We start from the raw sequence: 16,970 nt of genomic DNA on the forward strand, positions 1-16,970 counted from the left end.
TGGTTGCCAGCAATTTATGCATATTCCTGGCCACTGCCATGTTTGAAATATTCCTGTTAAAAAGCAATATTTCCCTTTTTAATTCCCATTTCCCTTTTATTACACTTACCCCACAATTAGAGGTTGATAAGATTCACACAACTCAAAAGTGGCTATTTTGGCATGTTTGTCTGATGAGATGGGGGGTGGGAGGGTAGTGGTGTTTTTCTGTATTAATTGAGGGAGTTAGGAAAAGCTATAAATATTGCTACGATCTGCAACAATTCACAACTTTAAGGTTAGTAGGTCCTGGGAAGGTTTTTAACTATTTTGGTTGATTTGAGAGTATCATCCACAATCCTCCTAAGATAAACCACCACTAGAAAAAAATATTATTATATTTTTTTGGTTTATTGGTTAGCAAGATCCCTCTGTGTACAAAGACTGTCAAACACACACAAAAGCGGACACCCTGTTACTTATAAATAAGTATGAAACTCATTATGTAATTGTAACTTACTTTTCCTAAATGTTTTACTTTAAATTAAAATCCTTCGCTTCTTTATATTGTAGACTAGCGGCTTCGCCCCTAGCCTCTAGGGGCTTTGCTAGGATTTTTTTTGTTTTTTGGGGGGTTGGGGGTGTCCCACCCCCCAAAAAAATAGCTTAAAACCACCACAGGACCAATAGGTATATATCCTGAAGAGTAGAATCCGATCGGTTCAGTGGTTACCGAGATCTTAAGCTTCAGACGGACGGACAGAGACAGACATCAAGCTACTTTGTATTATAGATTATAGCAGTTGCGCCCCTAGCATCATGAGGCTCCGTTTTAAATTGATAGAATGAGGGCAGAAAATAGCCTAAAACCATCATGGGACCTTGTGAAGCTTCTCTAAAATGAAGAACTCAATAGAATCAGTGGTTAGTGAGATCTTAATTGCGAAACAAAAAAATATTGCTATATTGTCAACCTTGCTTGCTTAATCAAGTTTACAACGCACAAAAAGGAGGGAAGATAATTTGAATTTGAAACACCCGCCAAAAGTATCAGAGTTTTAAATTTAAAGATGGGTAACCAATTAGCTATTTGTCAAGAGGTTACGTTATCTTAACTCAAATACCCACCAATTAAAACCCCGTATTTTATGAGACGAAAAAAAAATACCATTCAAATTTTGGCGCGAAAGTGTTAAACTTTCCCGTAAAGTTTATACAGACTCAAAAGGGGAGGGGATGGTGTTAATTGAATTTTTAAAAATCGCGCTACGAAATTTTGGCGCGAATTTAATCATATGTGTGTAAAGGTTTATTGATTTAAATTTGAAAGTCTAAACAAGGGAGGGAATAGAATAATTTGAAGAAAAAAATCTCCCGCCATAATCTAATTACTTACATGATTTCATGGTCTGTATGTCACAGTTAAGCCACTCTTTTTGTTGATTTAGGCTAGAATTGTTGGCGTTATCCTTATAGAATTTTTTTATAATTAGGTTAGTTTAGGTTATAGGGACTAGTATTAAGGGGTATAGTCCTTTTCACGACATCCCTCCATAAGGAGCGATTCTTCGTATTTTTCACAGTAGCTTTTCTCCTATTTCTAGCCCCTGCGGGGGGCTCTAACCCTGCGGGGCCAATTACCTAACCCTGTGGGGCAATCACCTAACACAATATAACCTAACCTAACCTAAAATAACCTATAAAAAGCCATTTTAAAAATACGAAGAATCGCTCCTTATGGAGGGATGTCGTGAAAAGGACTATACCCGTATTAAGTTTTTGCATTCTATATAGGCATTCAAGTTCATTTGTTTTACTGTTTGATTTCAGAGCCTCACTTAGAAAAAAATTGATTTATTAAATACGATGAAAATTACGAATTAATCTCCCCCATTTTTCAATATATTATAAAAATAAAAAGGCGCGCCCAAATTTTGGCGCGAAATTGGATATGAAAATAGAAACAGTTAAATTTATAGGTAAAGATCCAACTCTCCTATATCCTTCCCCCACCTTATGAATAAAATAATAGAAGCAACTGTCCCTTATTAATCATTGCTGTTTACCCCCTAAGAAAATGTGAAAAGGGGTATGGGGTAAAATCTCCTGTAAGCCAGTAATCTTCTCTCATTGCTGGTAACCTGGAAAATTTGCAGATTCCCAGCTAACAGGAACCTAGGATTTAGGGGAATATGCGTGCTGCTGGATCCAGGAATCTTCTAATATTGCCAGTAACCAGGAAGCATTCGTTACCAGCAATATTTTACCATGAACTGCAGTAGATCCTTTTTTTTATATAGAAGGCATTTTTAATGAAAATTTTTGTCGCCAATGTTTACAGTATAAATCTTAAATCGCTCTAAGCTAGATGGGACATTGGACTAAGTATACCAATTCACAAAGTTGAAAAACTGCAATCTCTGTGATAGTCTCCAAACTGACATTTATTTTCCACTAGCGGCTACGTCCCCTAGAAGCCTCTAGGGGCACTTAAGGTAGGAGAGGGAAAAGTTAACCTTGTCCCATTTTAAAATTGAGTTTCAAGAAAATAAAAAAATAAAAAATTTTGGGGGGGGACGGGTGTAAAGACACCTTCCCCAAAAATAGTTTAAAACCTTACCAGGACCTATAAGAACACTGTAACTGAGAACAATATCGGTTTAGCGGGATCCTTCGCGACAGACAAAAACGCTTACTACTTTTATTTAATAGGATTGACTCCGCCCTAGAGATCCTATCCTTGGTTTCTTAGACAAAATGTTTATAACCACAGGTTTTGGGCTGTTTTATTTAGGTAGGGACGGTTTTAAGACTAGTTTTTAACCCCGTCGAAAAGGGGTTTAAATATTCCACTATGATTTTAAATCCTAAGAGAATTATTATTTTCAGTGTAGATCGACTATTTCAACTACTAAGATTAGATTTAAGTTCCTTTGCCAGTTAAAGATAACTCCCCCACCCCTATATCTGTTAATATATTATTTTAAGTATTTCAAGTTTACAATTCAGAAGCTATAGAACTCATTATAGTTTAAATTAATTGTGGGCATTAACAGTTACAATGTTAGCTCCCTTTTACATGCAAGCAATAAATTCTATCCCCATCAAATCATAAATTCAAAATAAAAGTATAAGCTCCGAACAAGATCAAAGTTTTAATTTTACGTTAAGAATATGTTCTCATTTTGTTAAAGTTTTGGCCCTATATAGGGCGTTATTTACAGGTACAAGTGTAGGCGGGTCAAGTTAAGTAATTTACTTCTTGACGGGCTTCTTGGCAGCGGGTTTCTTGGCTGCGGGCTTCTTAGCAGCTGGCTTCTTGGTAGCAGGCTTCTTGGCTGCGGGTTTCTTTGCAGCGGGCTTCTTAGCGGCCTTCTTGGCAGCAGGCTTCTTAGCAGCCTTCTTGGCAGCGGGCTTCTTAGCGGCCTTCTTGGCTGCGGGTTTCTTGGCAGCCTTCTTAGCGGGCTTCTTGGCCTTGGGTTTCTTAGCAGCAGGCTTCTTCTTGGCAACCTTAGCCTTCTCTCCGACCTTGTAGCAACCAGCTCCCTTGCCAGAGGCCTTAGCCATCTTCAGGGTACCGGCGGCGACTCCACGCTTCAGAGCCATACGGAGGTGGATAGCAGCCTTGGCGGCATCAACCTTGTAGTTGGCACAGATGTACTTCAGGATAGCCTGGCGGGAGCTGCCAGTTCTGTCCTTGAGAGCAGCCAGAGCGGCGGCAATCATGACAGAGTACTTGGGGTGGGCAGCGGGTGCCTTTGGCTTCTTGGCCTTGACGACCTTCTTGGCGGGGGCAGCGGCGGCGGCTTCAGCAGTCATGATAATTGATTTGATTAACTTAGAAGTTATTCTGATGTTTTCAAATTTTCGCGCTGTATTAATATGCCCGAGAGAACCGAATAGAGAGCACCAAGGAAACTACAACAAAAATATTTGTGTTTGTATATGCTCAGTTTTTATACATTTTTTAGCTAAAACAATTAATAAATAAAATTTTTTAAACTTTTACAAAATTTTACACAAATTTTCAAATAAAATTATGTTAAAATTGTATTAAAAATTAATTTGTTTTAAGTCTAAAATTAAGTTCAAAAGCACAAGTAAAGAAAATATTTTGTTAAATTTGGTCAAAAACATGAAAATTTTCATATAATATATTTAAATAATAAATTTCATTCTTCATAAATTATATTTTAGTTTCTTAATCTTTATTTTCGTGTAATTTTTGTATAGATATATGTACGTTTTTATGGATAAAATTGTATTTAAATAGAAGTGAGAAAACACAAAATATTTAGCCGCGAAATATAAACCTTAAACATACAAAACTTCCCTCCCACTTATACATATTCTCTTACTTGGTTTTTATTCATTTTATGATTTTAAATATATAAAAACTAATATTCTAAAATTGATTTTAATAAAAAAAGTTAAATTTGATATAAAAGCTTTGAATCTATAGTAAAAGATATTGTTTTTTTTTGATGTTATATATAATTTTGCAATATATATTTAAAAATAATATTAGGTGGAATCGCATAACATTATATTTATAAAAATCTAAGTTTTTTTTTTCAATTTTACCTTACAAAATTAGTTATGTGATTTCTCCTAATGTTTCATATATTAAAGTTAGTTTAAACATTGCATTGTAAATTTTGAAATATTTTTTTGTCTATTTATAGTTTAATTTATAGTATGGGTTCGAAACCGATTAATATCCGTAGGATTAGAACCGTATCTTAGCCATACTGAAAAATCATGTATATCATCGTATTACAGACAATGATACACGGATATTAAAATAAAGATTAAAACCAGTTTTAATATTATAATTGTACATTTTTATATCCGCGGAAAGCTGTCTATAATAAGATGCGATGAATAACTATTTTAAATGTTAAAAAGCAAAATGTCATAGTTTCAAGATAATTTTCAGTCTTCGAATTTCTGGCTATTAACATAAACTTTTTGCTAAGTAATTTTAAAGATTAAGTTCATTATATTTTACATATCCTATAATATAACGTAGATTTTTTGACCGAAGCTAAATATCTTGGATAGTTTTAAGCTATTTTTTTCCTCACCTCTTTTTCTCTTCTCATCCCATAAGACTAGAGCCAAAACTAGTTTAAATTTTTTTAACATAAAGAATTTTTGCTAGGTTTTCAAATGCAAGTTTTTACATTATCTTTAAACTTTATCGAAAATCTAAGGTTTTTTTGTGTTCGGGGCTATCAATATAATAATTATAATGTTGATTTTTATAATTTCATATTTATTTTTGTTAAATTTCAATAAATGTATATCAAAGAATGATTTTTTCAGTTTAAACATATTACTTCTTAATGTTAAAAAAAACGATTACAATCAGAAAGGTTTTTTGTAAGAGAAGAAAATGCTATTTTCTATTTATAAATAAAACTCTGTATTACATTTTAAGTTTTATTTTGTTTGTATACATGAATCTTCGCGCGTATATAAGTGTAAACAAAGTCTGTTGATAATTGTGTTCCACTTGGCGCCAATTCTGTTATTTCAAATTTACCCGCGCAATTTAATAGTCTAGAAATCTACGCGTCTATTTGTATGTATGTTAATGGATAAGACAATGGATTAAAAATCAATATAAATCTCCATGGCAATAAACAAATTAAAGTTTTGTTAGTTTGGAACAAAAACACATCAAAATTCAATAATAGTTATTTCTCGCATCGTATTATAAATGGCTTTCCGCGGATATAGATGTACAATATAAAAAACTGGTTTTAATCTTATGATTGTACATTTTTATATTCGTAGAAAGCTGGATATAATACGATGCTAGACATAGTTTTTTTCGTATGGATGAGAACCGGTTCCTATCCACCGGATTCGAATGAATACGAGAAAAGCCAATTAAAATGATAACGAGATATAGGTATAAAATTTAGGGTACTAATATTATTTACGGCTAGAGAGATTGTTTCTCAATTTTCTGTAAGATCAGTATCAATCCCTGCTATATTTTGGCGGCACTTCCCTGGGAACTAGGGACGAAACCACTCGCATTTAAATAAAATTGAGAACGGCAGCCAACGCTTCATGTAAGCCAAAAAGAACAACAAACTATTAGAAAAAATAGCGTAAGGATGTACACTTTTAAGTGTATTTCCTCAATGAATATAGAATATACGTGGATATTATGACGGGGGGAAAGTTGTCGTCAATTCAGGTTGCTAACATGAGCATCACTGCACTATTTGGTCATTTCGTTTATCCAGTAGGAAGAAAATGCGTTATTTTAGCCAGTTCCGCAGTAGTAAACGCATGCTAATCTGGTGTAAGATCCAAGTAATGGTAAGTCCATTATTTCCGCCGTCTCTCAAAACACACAATTTCAATAGTTTGTGAAAAATATGTCCTTATGTAAAAGTAAGAGGATCTCTGTGTCAGGGGCGTCCAAGCTTTTTTTTTTGGGGGGGGTAAAAATTTTTAGGGGGGGGGTAATTCGTGTTTGGGGGGGGTAAAATGGCGCGCGAAGCGCGCCGAAATTTTTTTTACCCCCCCCAAAATTTTTACCCCGGGGGTAAAATTTGATTGGGGGGGGGTAATTACCTCCCCTAAAGTCTGTTGGGGGGGGTAAATACTCCCCCCAAATCTGTTGGGGGGGGTAATTACCCCCCCCAAACTAATTTACCCCGGGGGTAAAATTTTTGGGGGGGGTAATTTAATTATGTAAAAAAAGCACCTACCTAATCTATTAAGTTAATAAGTACTATCCTATAACATAAAGTAGTAAGTAAGGTTTATTTGACTATAGCTTCAGATTTCATTACTTTTAATACTGAGTTCTCCTTTTTAGGAAAGCTTCACATAGATCCCATGATGGTTCCACACTATTATAGGTCAATCCTTTGAGTGGTTTTAGGCTATTTTCCTCCTCCCTTTTTACCCTTTAGAAAACACGAGTTCTTAGATGCTAAGGGCGCCACTACTATCTATAATACAAAGTAGAACGATGTCTGTCTGTCTGTCTGTCTGTCCGTCTGTCCGTCTGAAGCTTAAGATCTCGGTAACCGCTGAACCGAATGGGCTCTACTCTTCAGGGATTATACCTGCTGGTCCTGTGGTGGTTTTAAGATATTTTCTTGGGGGGTGGGACAACCCCAACCCCCCCCAAAACAAAAAAATCCTCCCCCCCAATCTTTTTTTTTTTTTTTTTTTTTTTGCAGAAGATTTCCTTGGTTTTTTTTTTTTTTTTTTTTGCAGGAGATTTCCTTTGTCCTTTTACGAATTTCACCTTAATTTTTTTTTGATCACCTCTTGGGGCAAAGCCCCTAGAGGCTAGGGGCGAAGCCGCTAGTTCAAATATATAGTAGTATCTCATTCTTTAGAACATAAAAATACAATAATTAACTCACTAACCAATGAACCAATATGATTATACTTTAAAGTGAAGCGTCTTATAGGTCCTGGTAAGTTTTATAACTAGTTTTGAGACACCCTGACATCCTCCCAAAAGAAATCGCCTATAGAAATTCTTTTTCATTATTTAATGAAATATTTAATTTAGTTAGGTATCTATTTTATGGAATCTTCAGTGCTTTACAATTACATCATAGATCCCCGGGATGGTTTAGGGGGGGGGGGGGGCGGGGATTACTCCCTCCCCCCCCCCAAAAAAAATTTTCAGTAAAATTTTTTTTTAAAGAACATTCAATTTGGGGGGGGTAAATACCCCCCCCCCCAAAAAATTTTTTTAAAGAACATTTATTTTGGGGGGGTAATTACCCCCCCCAAAATGGTTTGGGGGGGGTAAATACCCCCCCCAAAATCGTTGGGGGTGCCTACGGCACCCCCAAGGTAGGGGTAATTTTTTTTGGGGGGGGGGTATTGTTCAAAAAAATTTGGGGGTGCCTACGGCACCCCCAAAATCATTTGGGGGTGCCAAATGGCCCATTACCCCCCCCCTTGGACGCCTATGCTCTGTGTGTCCGTCTGTACCGAAGGTTCTCGCTTGTCGCTATACCGGTACGGTTCCCCTTTATTAGAGCAGTAGCCGCTAGTAACATATAAATTAATTGGCCATAGCTAAAAAAACATACCATATAGTAGGCTAAATCATACAAAATTACTTAGACCAGCCTAGAAGTTAGGTTTCACAAGTCTTACATATTTCTTTATTTCTATGCGAGGCCAAGAAATATTGGCTAAGGAAACCCTAACTCTTGGGCTACCATTAATAACTAGCAACATAAAAATAAAATGGATGAAACATACCATATAGGCTATATCATACAAAATTTGAGGCTAGCTTCCTTCCTTCTACAATTTAGATGCTAGTCTCCTTCATATGAGCCGAAAACCCTTTAACTCTTGGGCCATCCTTGGAAATTTCATAGAATATGTTCTAATAATATTCGACATATCTTAGTTAAAATAAAAGCAATGTTTCGATGACCAATTTTAAAAGTTTGTGTCTAGAATATAATAATGAAATAATAAGTAAATCCAATAATATTTTAAAAGGCAAGATTATGCGTTCAGATTTCCTAGATCGAACATTTTTCTATATATCAATGTACGGAAAAGGTAACCCTAACTTCTAGGCAAGCTTAAGAAACTTAAAAGGATTTATCCTAATATTGACACCTGATTGAAAGTCGCATTTTGTGGCTAAGCCTCGATCCTACACCCTTGTTATAAAAAAAGGTTTTAGATAATTAAATAATTTATTTGAGATCACAGTGATTACATGATACAAAAATTGTTTAGAATGTTGATACTTTCCCTCAGAGTGACTAGCGAGCACAAAAAAACTCCCCATAATGTTTTGTTATAAATTGAAAATAAAAGGGTAGTATCCTTATTCCTTTGCTGGACCCATACGTTTGGTACCCTAACCCTTCTGGGCAACCCTTTACCCAATATAAACGAACTTTAAGTAAACCCCTTCCCCCCCCCCCTCCTTTTTTTTCACAAGGGGTAAAGATGTTTCTGAGCTGGATCTATAAATCATTTTAGTGGTGAGCCAGATCGGGGTAAGCCGAATTTCAGCCAATCACAGCGCGGCATAAAATGCTGTGCTCTCATTGGTGGAAAGTTGGCTCACCCCGATCTGACTCACCACTAAAATGATTTAAAGATCCATCTCTGTACTCGACTAGGCACTTTGGGGGGAGAAACAGTGAAATAACACACTATTAAAAGCAAAAAATCACATGTTTAATAGGTATATCACAATTTAAAAAATGAAAAACTTTTTGTGCATTTTTATAAATATGGTCAATATCATAAAAATGTTAGAAAAACATCACGTTATAATAATGCAAAATTTAAAATTTTAGTACCAAAGTAAGATGTATAAATTACCATCATTCAAGTTAACACGATTAGGTACCATTATAGTTACTTTAGTTTTAATCAAATTTATTGTTATTTATTGAAACATTGACTCAACATCTTGTACTAAATCTGCCTTCTTCTTATTGGACACAGCGACACCCTGGCCCCTCAGCCAGTTCTTCAGCACGTCAACTGTAAGCTTCTTGACTGTGCCAGCAGCCACCAAGGCGGCCATGTCCAGATCTTCACTCATGGCGGCCTTGGACGCAGCTGAAGCGGCTGGTTTTGGTTTAGCAGAGGATGGTTTAGATTTCTTTGTCGGTTTAAACTTTGCTGGATCATAACCCTAAAAAAATTAATTACATCTTCTACCATGTAGTTTTCAAAATGTCCGTCTGAGAAAACGTGATTTTATAAGCTACTTTATAAGCTACGTAAAGATTCCCTATACGAAAGGTATTTAATTTAATTAGTATAAAGGTTTTGGGATTTTTAATTTAGCATTACAATCTCTCCCTCTCATTCTTTTTATCTCTGTCATATTTATGGCCCCTGAACATCTTCTATAGAACTTTTTTGACCTTTTATCCATTCGTGAATTTGTTTTCTACTTCTCTAATGTTGTCATTCTTGTTTATAATTGTAACGGTAATTAAGCCTCAAAACTATGTGGTTTGATTTTTTTTCTTAAAGCCAAGCCACTAAAAGCTCCAAAGTACCAAATCGTAAAACTACTACCTACTCTTTAAAGAATGAATGAATATAAAGTACCTCATCATAAACTTTACTAAGGAAAGCCTCACTCCTGTCCCCAAGCTTTCTCTTCATTCTTTCATTGTCTGGCAGCGTCTCATCTTCAACCTAAAAGCAACAAAATAAATCAATAGTGTTGACTAAGGCGAATTTTCTTTGCAGGGTGGAGGTACCCTCTCCAAAAGTAGTTAAAACCCTTTCTTGAGCCAATAGTTAGCTTCACTGTAAAGGAGACCCATATCTACTGAGCAGTTAGTAAGATTCATAGCTGCAGACAAAGAAAAGCTTACTACTTCATATGATAGGATGAATATCACACATATCTAACCGGGACTTACTTATTGTTACCCAACCCCGTTGGTCGCAGTAAATATAGTTTTCCGCCTATATGCAACCTCATAAATGCAAAATATCACTTCACTATTGACTACTTTTGCAGCGGGCGCGATGCTGCTCTATAACTAGAATATTAGTCTGCATAATTCTATCCAAGTTTTAGGCGAAACAATTCATTCTATTGTTATCCTTTATTTTCTATTGCTGTATGCAAATCTTTAAAAATTCTTAGGCTTGCCTGTATAAAGTTTGGATAAATTAATCAAAATGTTACCGGATCCATGGATTGTTTGTTGAGTGCATGTGCCTCTATGGTCCTGTAGACAGTCTGGAGGCTGCCGTCCTCTACAGGTATAAACTTCTTCAGCTTCAGCTTACGAATAACTTCCCTCGCAGCTTCTACAGCGTCGCTATAACATAGAAGAGTTAACTACTTGTTTAAAAAGGGGGAGGCCAGCTGTGACACTATGAAACCTAAAGTGAAAGTTAAAAGAACTCCACTGAAAAAAAGAGTTAATAACTGAAATTTGGCATGGCGGTAGCTATTAAGAGGTATAATGTGAAACTTCAAAAAGTTTCATACCCGCCCTTCCCCTGTTAAAAATAAAAAAAAATATTGATTTAAATCCCGCCTCCCCCCAAACGCATCATTTTTCGACTCCGTTTTTTTTGGTGGATAGATTAAAGTAGGATACCAGTCATTCTTAGGGTAGGTATGTAATTATAAATTAGATTGCAGGACGCGGAGGTTCACTCTCAAAATTCTTTTCATGCTTAATGAAGTATTTCATACCAAATAAAATAGCATACCTTGGATTATCAAGTTTCATTCTAACTTCTGGCAGGGCCCTCCGGTCATCCATAAATGGGAGCCAGATCACGTGAAAACCTGGAGGTTTCACCTGGGCATTACTTTCTGGATCAAGTTCCTAAAACAAGATTAGGTTAAATCAAATATTACACCTTTTCAAATTAAAAAGTTTAAGTTTAAGCTACGCCAAATACAGTCAGACAAACATACACCCTACTACTTCAACACACTAACCAGGACTGCCGAGCCCTGACCATTGATTTCACTCCCTGACAACTACAAATGTCCCACCTCAGGTTGAGGAAGGAGGGCAACGTAGCAAGGTCCAGAAATGCTGCGAGGCTTGTATGAACAAATGGCTATCTTGTTCAGGGCCGCACATCTACCAAGTAGCGCAGCAAACAAGTTGTTGGATCCTGCAAACAAAAAAAGGATCATTTGTAATTTTTTGTAATTGACACTAAAGGGATAGTTTCATAAAAGTTACTTGGCATTTGCCACCTAATTCCCCTTTGACTTTTAAATTAAAAAAAAACTTGAGGTACCCCATCCCTAAGGGATACTAACCCCGCAATGCGCTTACATAATATTTCACCTAACCTTACCTACACTAAGAATCAAAAATAAGCTTTTTTTACTTCAAATATTCGTTTGTGGTCCTAAAGCGATGTAAAGAAGATTAGGTACTTGTTATAGTGATTTGATTGAATATAAAATTTGCCTTGTATTTGAGTTTTGTTAAGAATATACCTAAGTAAGTCCTTATTAGTTATTACATAAATTAAAGTTGATTAAGTGGCTTTAAAATCTAACTCATGAAACTCGATCTAGTCCAACAAGAAAACATCAATTACCTTTGATTAAATCTTCACAGGGGTAAAGAAATTGTGGTATCTTCACGTAATTTCCGAGCTTTAATGAGTCTTTATCCCTGAAAAAAAAAAAAAAATATTTATGTGCTATGTCATTTTTATAAATCAAGTTTCAAATCTGATGATTAATAGTTAATTATCGCATCGTAATATAGACAGCTTTCCGCGAATATTAAAATGAAAAATGAAATATTAAAACAAGTTTTGTTACACCCAAGAGACCGAAGGTATTCATTTTATGATTTTATTTAATATTTGTGGAAAATTGTCTTTAACTCGCTGCTATACATGATTTTTAAGTATTGCTGAGAACCGGTTCTAATCCACTGGATATTAATCAGTTTCGAAGCCATTCCGAAATAGCTTTTCAACAACTAGCAAATTTACAGTCACTGTGTTTTTGACACAAAAAGGGGAAGAATTTTAGGTAATTTCAATAGTAGAAGGTGTAAAATAAACAATAAACAATTTTGCTAGATTTTCCTAGTTGTCAAAAATGTATGTACCTACCTAAATCCGAGTAAGCGTAGAAAATTGTGTTCAATAGCACAGGATTGAATATGCTTGACATCTGATATTGTCATCTGTATATCTTTACCTCCATAATTCATAAACCTAGATACACGTAGTATTTATTCAGTTATCTGTAATACCTATCAACCTAGAAAATGAAATTTTTCTACAGAAATTAAATTACCGACATACTGATAAATCAAATGCTCAATTTTATTAGAGATTCTTCACAAAAAACAGCCTCTTATCTAGAATAGCAGCCATATATTGTTTCTTACGGAGTACGGACAGACAAACTTTTCAAGTTACTCAACATAATAAACCAACCAATAAAAATCAATTAAAGGACTAAAGTCATTAAGCCATTGAATAAGAAAAAGTTATTATAAAATCTTGATGGCGTAATAAACAGCCTAATATCTATTCTAAATCCATTAAAGTAGCATACTTATTAATATCTGAGGGTAGGAGTGGGGTCTGGTCAACAGGATGAACATAACTGCGTTCTTGTCTCACCAAGTCTGACGTGTTAGATACCATCTGATGAACAGACACAATTAAAACATATTTCATGTTAATAACAAGGTTGACAACATCCACAAGAAGAGAAGCACACACAAAATCATGGATGGACAAACGGACAAAGTGAGTTATAACACAGATGTTCAGTGGTCATAAAATTAGGGAGAAATAAAGATCCTTTACATATCAAAATATTGTATTGTAGCATGGCCGAAAGATTAACGGACATACAGACAAGGTACATTGTAGAGTAGATTCGTTACTAAAAACCGAAGTTGCTTCCGAATAATATTTACAATCTTAATTTAATAGGGTCAGTTAGGAATTTTAAAAATTTTAACAATCAAATATTACTATATTATATAATGTCTAAAAGTTTAAAAGAAAATTTAAAACAGCATTAGACAAAGTCTATCCCTATCAAACTCCCAAATACGATAGGTATGAGTGAAACCAATATGGCATTATTCTATATCATGTTTTAATTTTATCTTTCCTTTTTTCTTTGAGGTCTCTTAGGTTTGCCAAGCATGTTGTACACCGACACTCCGATGTTCACTCCGTTGATGGAGAAATTGATTCTGCCGGTGCTCCGCTTCACAAATGATTTCTTCAGTACCGTCTCCGTCAGCATGTCTATAGAAAGGTTTATTGTGCTCATAAGGAACGCAGTATTAGGGACTAGCCGCTATGCTCCTAGAGGCCTCTTGGGGGTCCTTCCTGAGAGGGGAAGTGGGAAGTAGACCCCACACACTTTCAATTGTAGTTTTAAAAAGAAAAAGTTTCGGCAGTAAACCCAGTATTTCTTTTCTAGCGTCGATTTCCCCCCAAATAGCTATGAACCTTCTCAGGACCAGAGAAACTACATTGTAAAGGAGAACTATATCTGTTCAGCGGTTAATGAGAGATTTAGGTACAGACTGACTGATTGAGAGACGCATGCACACACACACACACACATACACAGATCCTGTTACTTTATTTTATGGATTATATAACATTAGGAGAGTTGTGAGATGATTGAAGATTTGAGTTGAAAATGAAGAGAGGTGGAGAGATTGTAAAGGGGTAAGGGTGAATCATCAGCGAATATTGGAAGAAGAAGGAGAGTTTTACGGAAAGACGTTCAGCATGTTCATATCCTTATTATAAAGTAGCAACTCTTCAGAATTATTGTCGAAGGATATAAATTCTATAATACATAAAGCTTAAAATAATCATTGTTAATATTTATATTTACCTAAAGAATTATTAATTCCATTCCAATCATCATCAGCCAATTTCATTATGTCAGAGTATAGCACAGAAATATCAAATTCTTCAATATTCTAAAATTAATCATTTTTTTACAGCGTAAATTTTTAAACAAATCATAAAGTGTAACCCAGGTCTTAAGATTATTGTAGTGATAACCTAATAAGCTTTGTAATTTGGTTGCCTTTAATCCTTTTTTTATGGTCTGACATAGCAGCAGAAGGAGAAATTGTTATTCAGTTATGATGAAGTTTATACTAAGTTAGAAAAAATTGCGATTGTTCGGCAGTTTCCCTCATACTTCATCTGGAGCACTAACAAAAGTTTGAAGAGAAAAAAAAGCATTTTTATGCTTTTTAATGATTTATCAGGTAAAAAAATAAAAGCGCCCCCGTATGGATAGGACCTTGAAGGGATAAAGCCCCCCCCCCCCCCCCCCCGTTGCTAGAGGGAGGTGGTTCGGTGGTCTAGTAAAAGTTTGAAGGGAAAGCGCCGATTTTCCTATCTATAATACAAAGTAGCTTGATGTCTGTCTGTCCGTCCGTCCGTCCGTCTGAAGCTTAAGATCTCGGTAACCACTGAACCAATCGGATTCTACTCTTCAGGGTATATACCTATTGGTCCTGTGGTGGTTTTAAGCTATTTTCTTGGGGGGTGGGACACCCCCAACCCCCCCAAAAACCAAAAAATCCCCCCTCCATTTTTTTATTTTTTTTATTTGCTGAAGATTTCCTTGGTCCTTTAGGTTTTGTAGAAGATTTGTAGAAGATTTCCTTGGTCTTTTAGGATGAAGTGAAGACGCGAGTCTTAGGCGCGGGGATAGGTCAAGGTTGATAAAATAATATTCCCCCAATGATTACCTGAAGAACTGGAATAACATCAAGATAAATATTGTTAGAATGCAGGTCACTTGCTTTACGTCGAGCCTGAACAAAATTAGAACTTGTAATTTCTAATTTTAAAATATAGTTTACACGTTCCTAGCTGTAATACATGTAAAGAATCTAATTGATCTTATTAAAAAAATATTTGATAATATCAGAATGTTTTTATTTATTGTCGGACGGAAAACTTAAAGGCGTAATTTTTGGGGAGAATGAAAATTTTTATGAACCTGAATATTAAGCGTCTGGTCTCCGCGATGTGGGTCTGCATCACAGGTAAGTAGCAGGATCCTGCGTGAGGCCACCTTGCCCTTGACACCCGCCATCAGGGACTGGCACTGCCACAGCACCTCGTGCAGCTTCACCTGCCCGTCCCACCCATACTCCTGGCGGAAGCTTTCCTTACCCGCATCGCCAGCCAAACCCTCTAGTTGAATAATAACGCTGGCGGTCGGCGGTGAAGGCGGGCTTATTACACTAAAAAAACGGTTTTATTATATTTCATTATTCAGATTCTTATTTGGCATTAAACTTATCTTCAAATCCAAATAATTTCTTTTAAAATTATGGCTTACTAATGGGACAAAGAAGTAAGATAAATAAGTAAAATAAATAGATTTTTCCCACTTTAATATGACATATTCAACTTAATATTTTTTTTTTAAATGAAATAATTGCTCATCCATAGGCCTATCCATATAATGATACAGTTTTTTTGTTAAATTCACCTGATGTTATCAAAATCAGCGCTTTCAGGAACCTTTTTAGTGGTTCCAAAAAATATAACTCCAAGCATGTCGTTTTCTGCAGTAAATATCTTGTTCTAAAAAAAAGTAAGTTTTTTAACCAATATATTTACCAGTTCTTATTTTCTGTTTGAAGTATTCAGTGAGTAAGTCAGTGAGAAAATAAGAGATGCTATGCATTTAAAAATATTAAGTATTAACAAGGTGTGAGTTACCCGCGGGCGTTCAACCTCTTTTTTTTCTGTGTGCAACTAAAATGCAGTAATAGTAGAAATAACGTCCTTTTTATGACGTCAGTCCCAAGCTAATATTTCAACAAACAACTAGCCTCTGTTCGTCTACAGAAAATGAGATACACCACAAGATCTTGTTTATTGTATATCTCTGAACAAATTGTTGCCTCCTAATTATGTGCATGATTATTTAGTCAAACGCCCTTCATACAACCAACCTTTTGATTGCAAAACTTTTAATGGAAGTCCTAACTGTTCAATTACATGGTAATGAGTTGAGCCTGTTCTTGGCCAAGGCATTCCACTTACTCTTATTTAGGCAATGCACCTGAAATACCAGCACCAAGAACAATTTTTAAAGTCCATAGTTATTACGCTGCAATAGACAGAGATTCGAACCTATCACATTCGCGTCAGGAAAAATACTTATGGCGTAAATTATAAGAAATTTAATGTTAAACCTTGTAAGTATCAACAGCCGCCATTACCGCCTTTTGAAACAGTGTCTTCCCCTCCTCCCCGCCGTCCTCTTGGTGCATCGTCTCGCCGCCGTAAATGGCGAACAAGACGACATTTTTGCCGCTGTATAGTCCGGCTTCATCACCGCCAGTATTATCCTCTACATTATCAAAATCATTTTCCCAGTCATAATCTTCCATTTTTAATACATTAATCTTTCTGAAATTATTATTTTCTTCAATTTTAGTCATTAAAACGTTTTTATTTTGTTGACCAAAGAA

General features: G+C 35.5%; 2 protein-coding genes across 2 annotated transcripts; both read right to left on the bottom strand.

Annotated features, from left to right (window-relative positions):
- Positions 1–2,265: 2,265 nt before the first annotated feature.
- LOC145317315 (histone H5-like) lies at positions 2,266–3,828 on the bottom strand. Its single transcript, XM_080158337.1, has one exon. It carries the CDS (start codon positions 3,796–3,798, stop codon positions 3,235–3,237), a length of 564 nt encoding a protein of 187 aa, XP_080014463.1. The 5' UTR covers positions 3,799–3,828; the 3' UTR covers positions 2,266–3,234.
- Positions 3,829–9,090: 5,262 nt separating this feature from the next.
- Irbp (Inverted repeat-binding protein) lies at positions 9,091–16,939 on the bottom strand. The gene is made up of 14 exons (XM_080158378.1): positions 16,692–16,939; positions 15,980–16,074; positions 15,482–15,728; positions 15,228–15,293; positions 14,354–14,441; positions 13,610–13,749; positions 13,040–13,131; positions 12,589–12,693; positions 12,061–12,137; positions 11,498–11,622; positions 11,206–11,324; positions 10,670–10,805; positions 10,078–10,167; positions 9,091–9,652 (listed from the first exon to the last, which is right to left on the bottom strand). The coding sequence occupies exons 1-14, from the start codon at positions 16,887–16,889 to the stop codon at positions 9,401–9,403; spliced, it is 1,830 nt and encodes a 609-aa protein (XP_080014504.1). The 5' UTR covers positions 16,890–16,939; the 3' UTR covers positions 9,091–9,400.
- Between the last annotated feature and the right edge of the window lie 31 nt (positions 16,940–16,970).

The sequence above is a fragment of the Acartia tonsa genome, chromosome 4, assembly GCF_053477335.1.
Source record: "Acartia tonsa isolate MP-2025a chromosome 4, ASM5347733v1, whole genome shotgun sequence".
Taxonomy (NCBI): domain Eukaryota; kingdom Metazoa; phylum Arthropoda; class Copepoda; order Calanoida; family Acartiidae; genus Acartia; species Acartia tonsa.

Coding starts and splice junctions, on each gene's coding strand:
- LOC145317315 (XM_080158337.1), bottom strand. CDS start 3,798: ATGACTGCTGAAGCCGCCGCCGCTGCCCCCGCCAAGAAGGTCGTCAAG.
- Irbp (XM_080158378.1), bottom strand. CDS start 16,889: ATGGAAGATTATGACTGGGAAAATGATTTTGATAATGTAGAGGATAAT. Junction 10,806..11,205: donor ATGAAACTTGATAATCCAAG/GTATGCTATTTT, acceptor TCTATGTTATAG/CGACGCTGTAGAAGCTGCGA. Junction 10,168..10,669: donor ACAAACAATCCATGGATCCG/GTAACATTTTGA, acceptor TGTTGCTTTTAG/GTTGAAGATGAGACGCTGCC.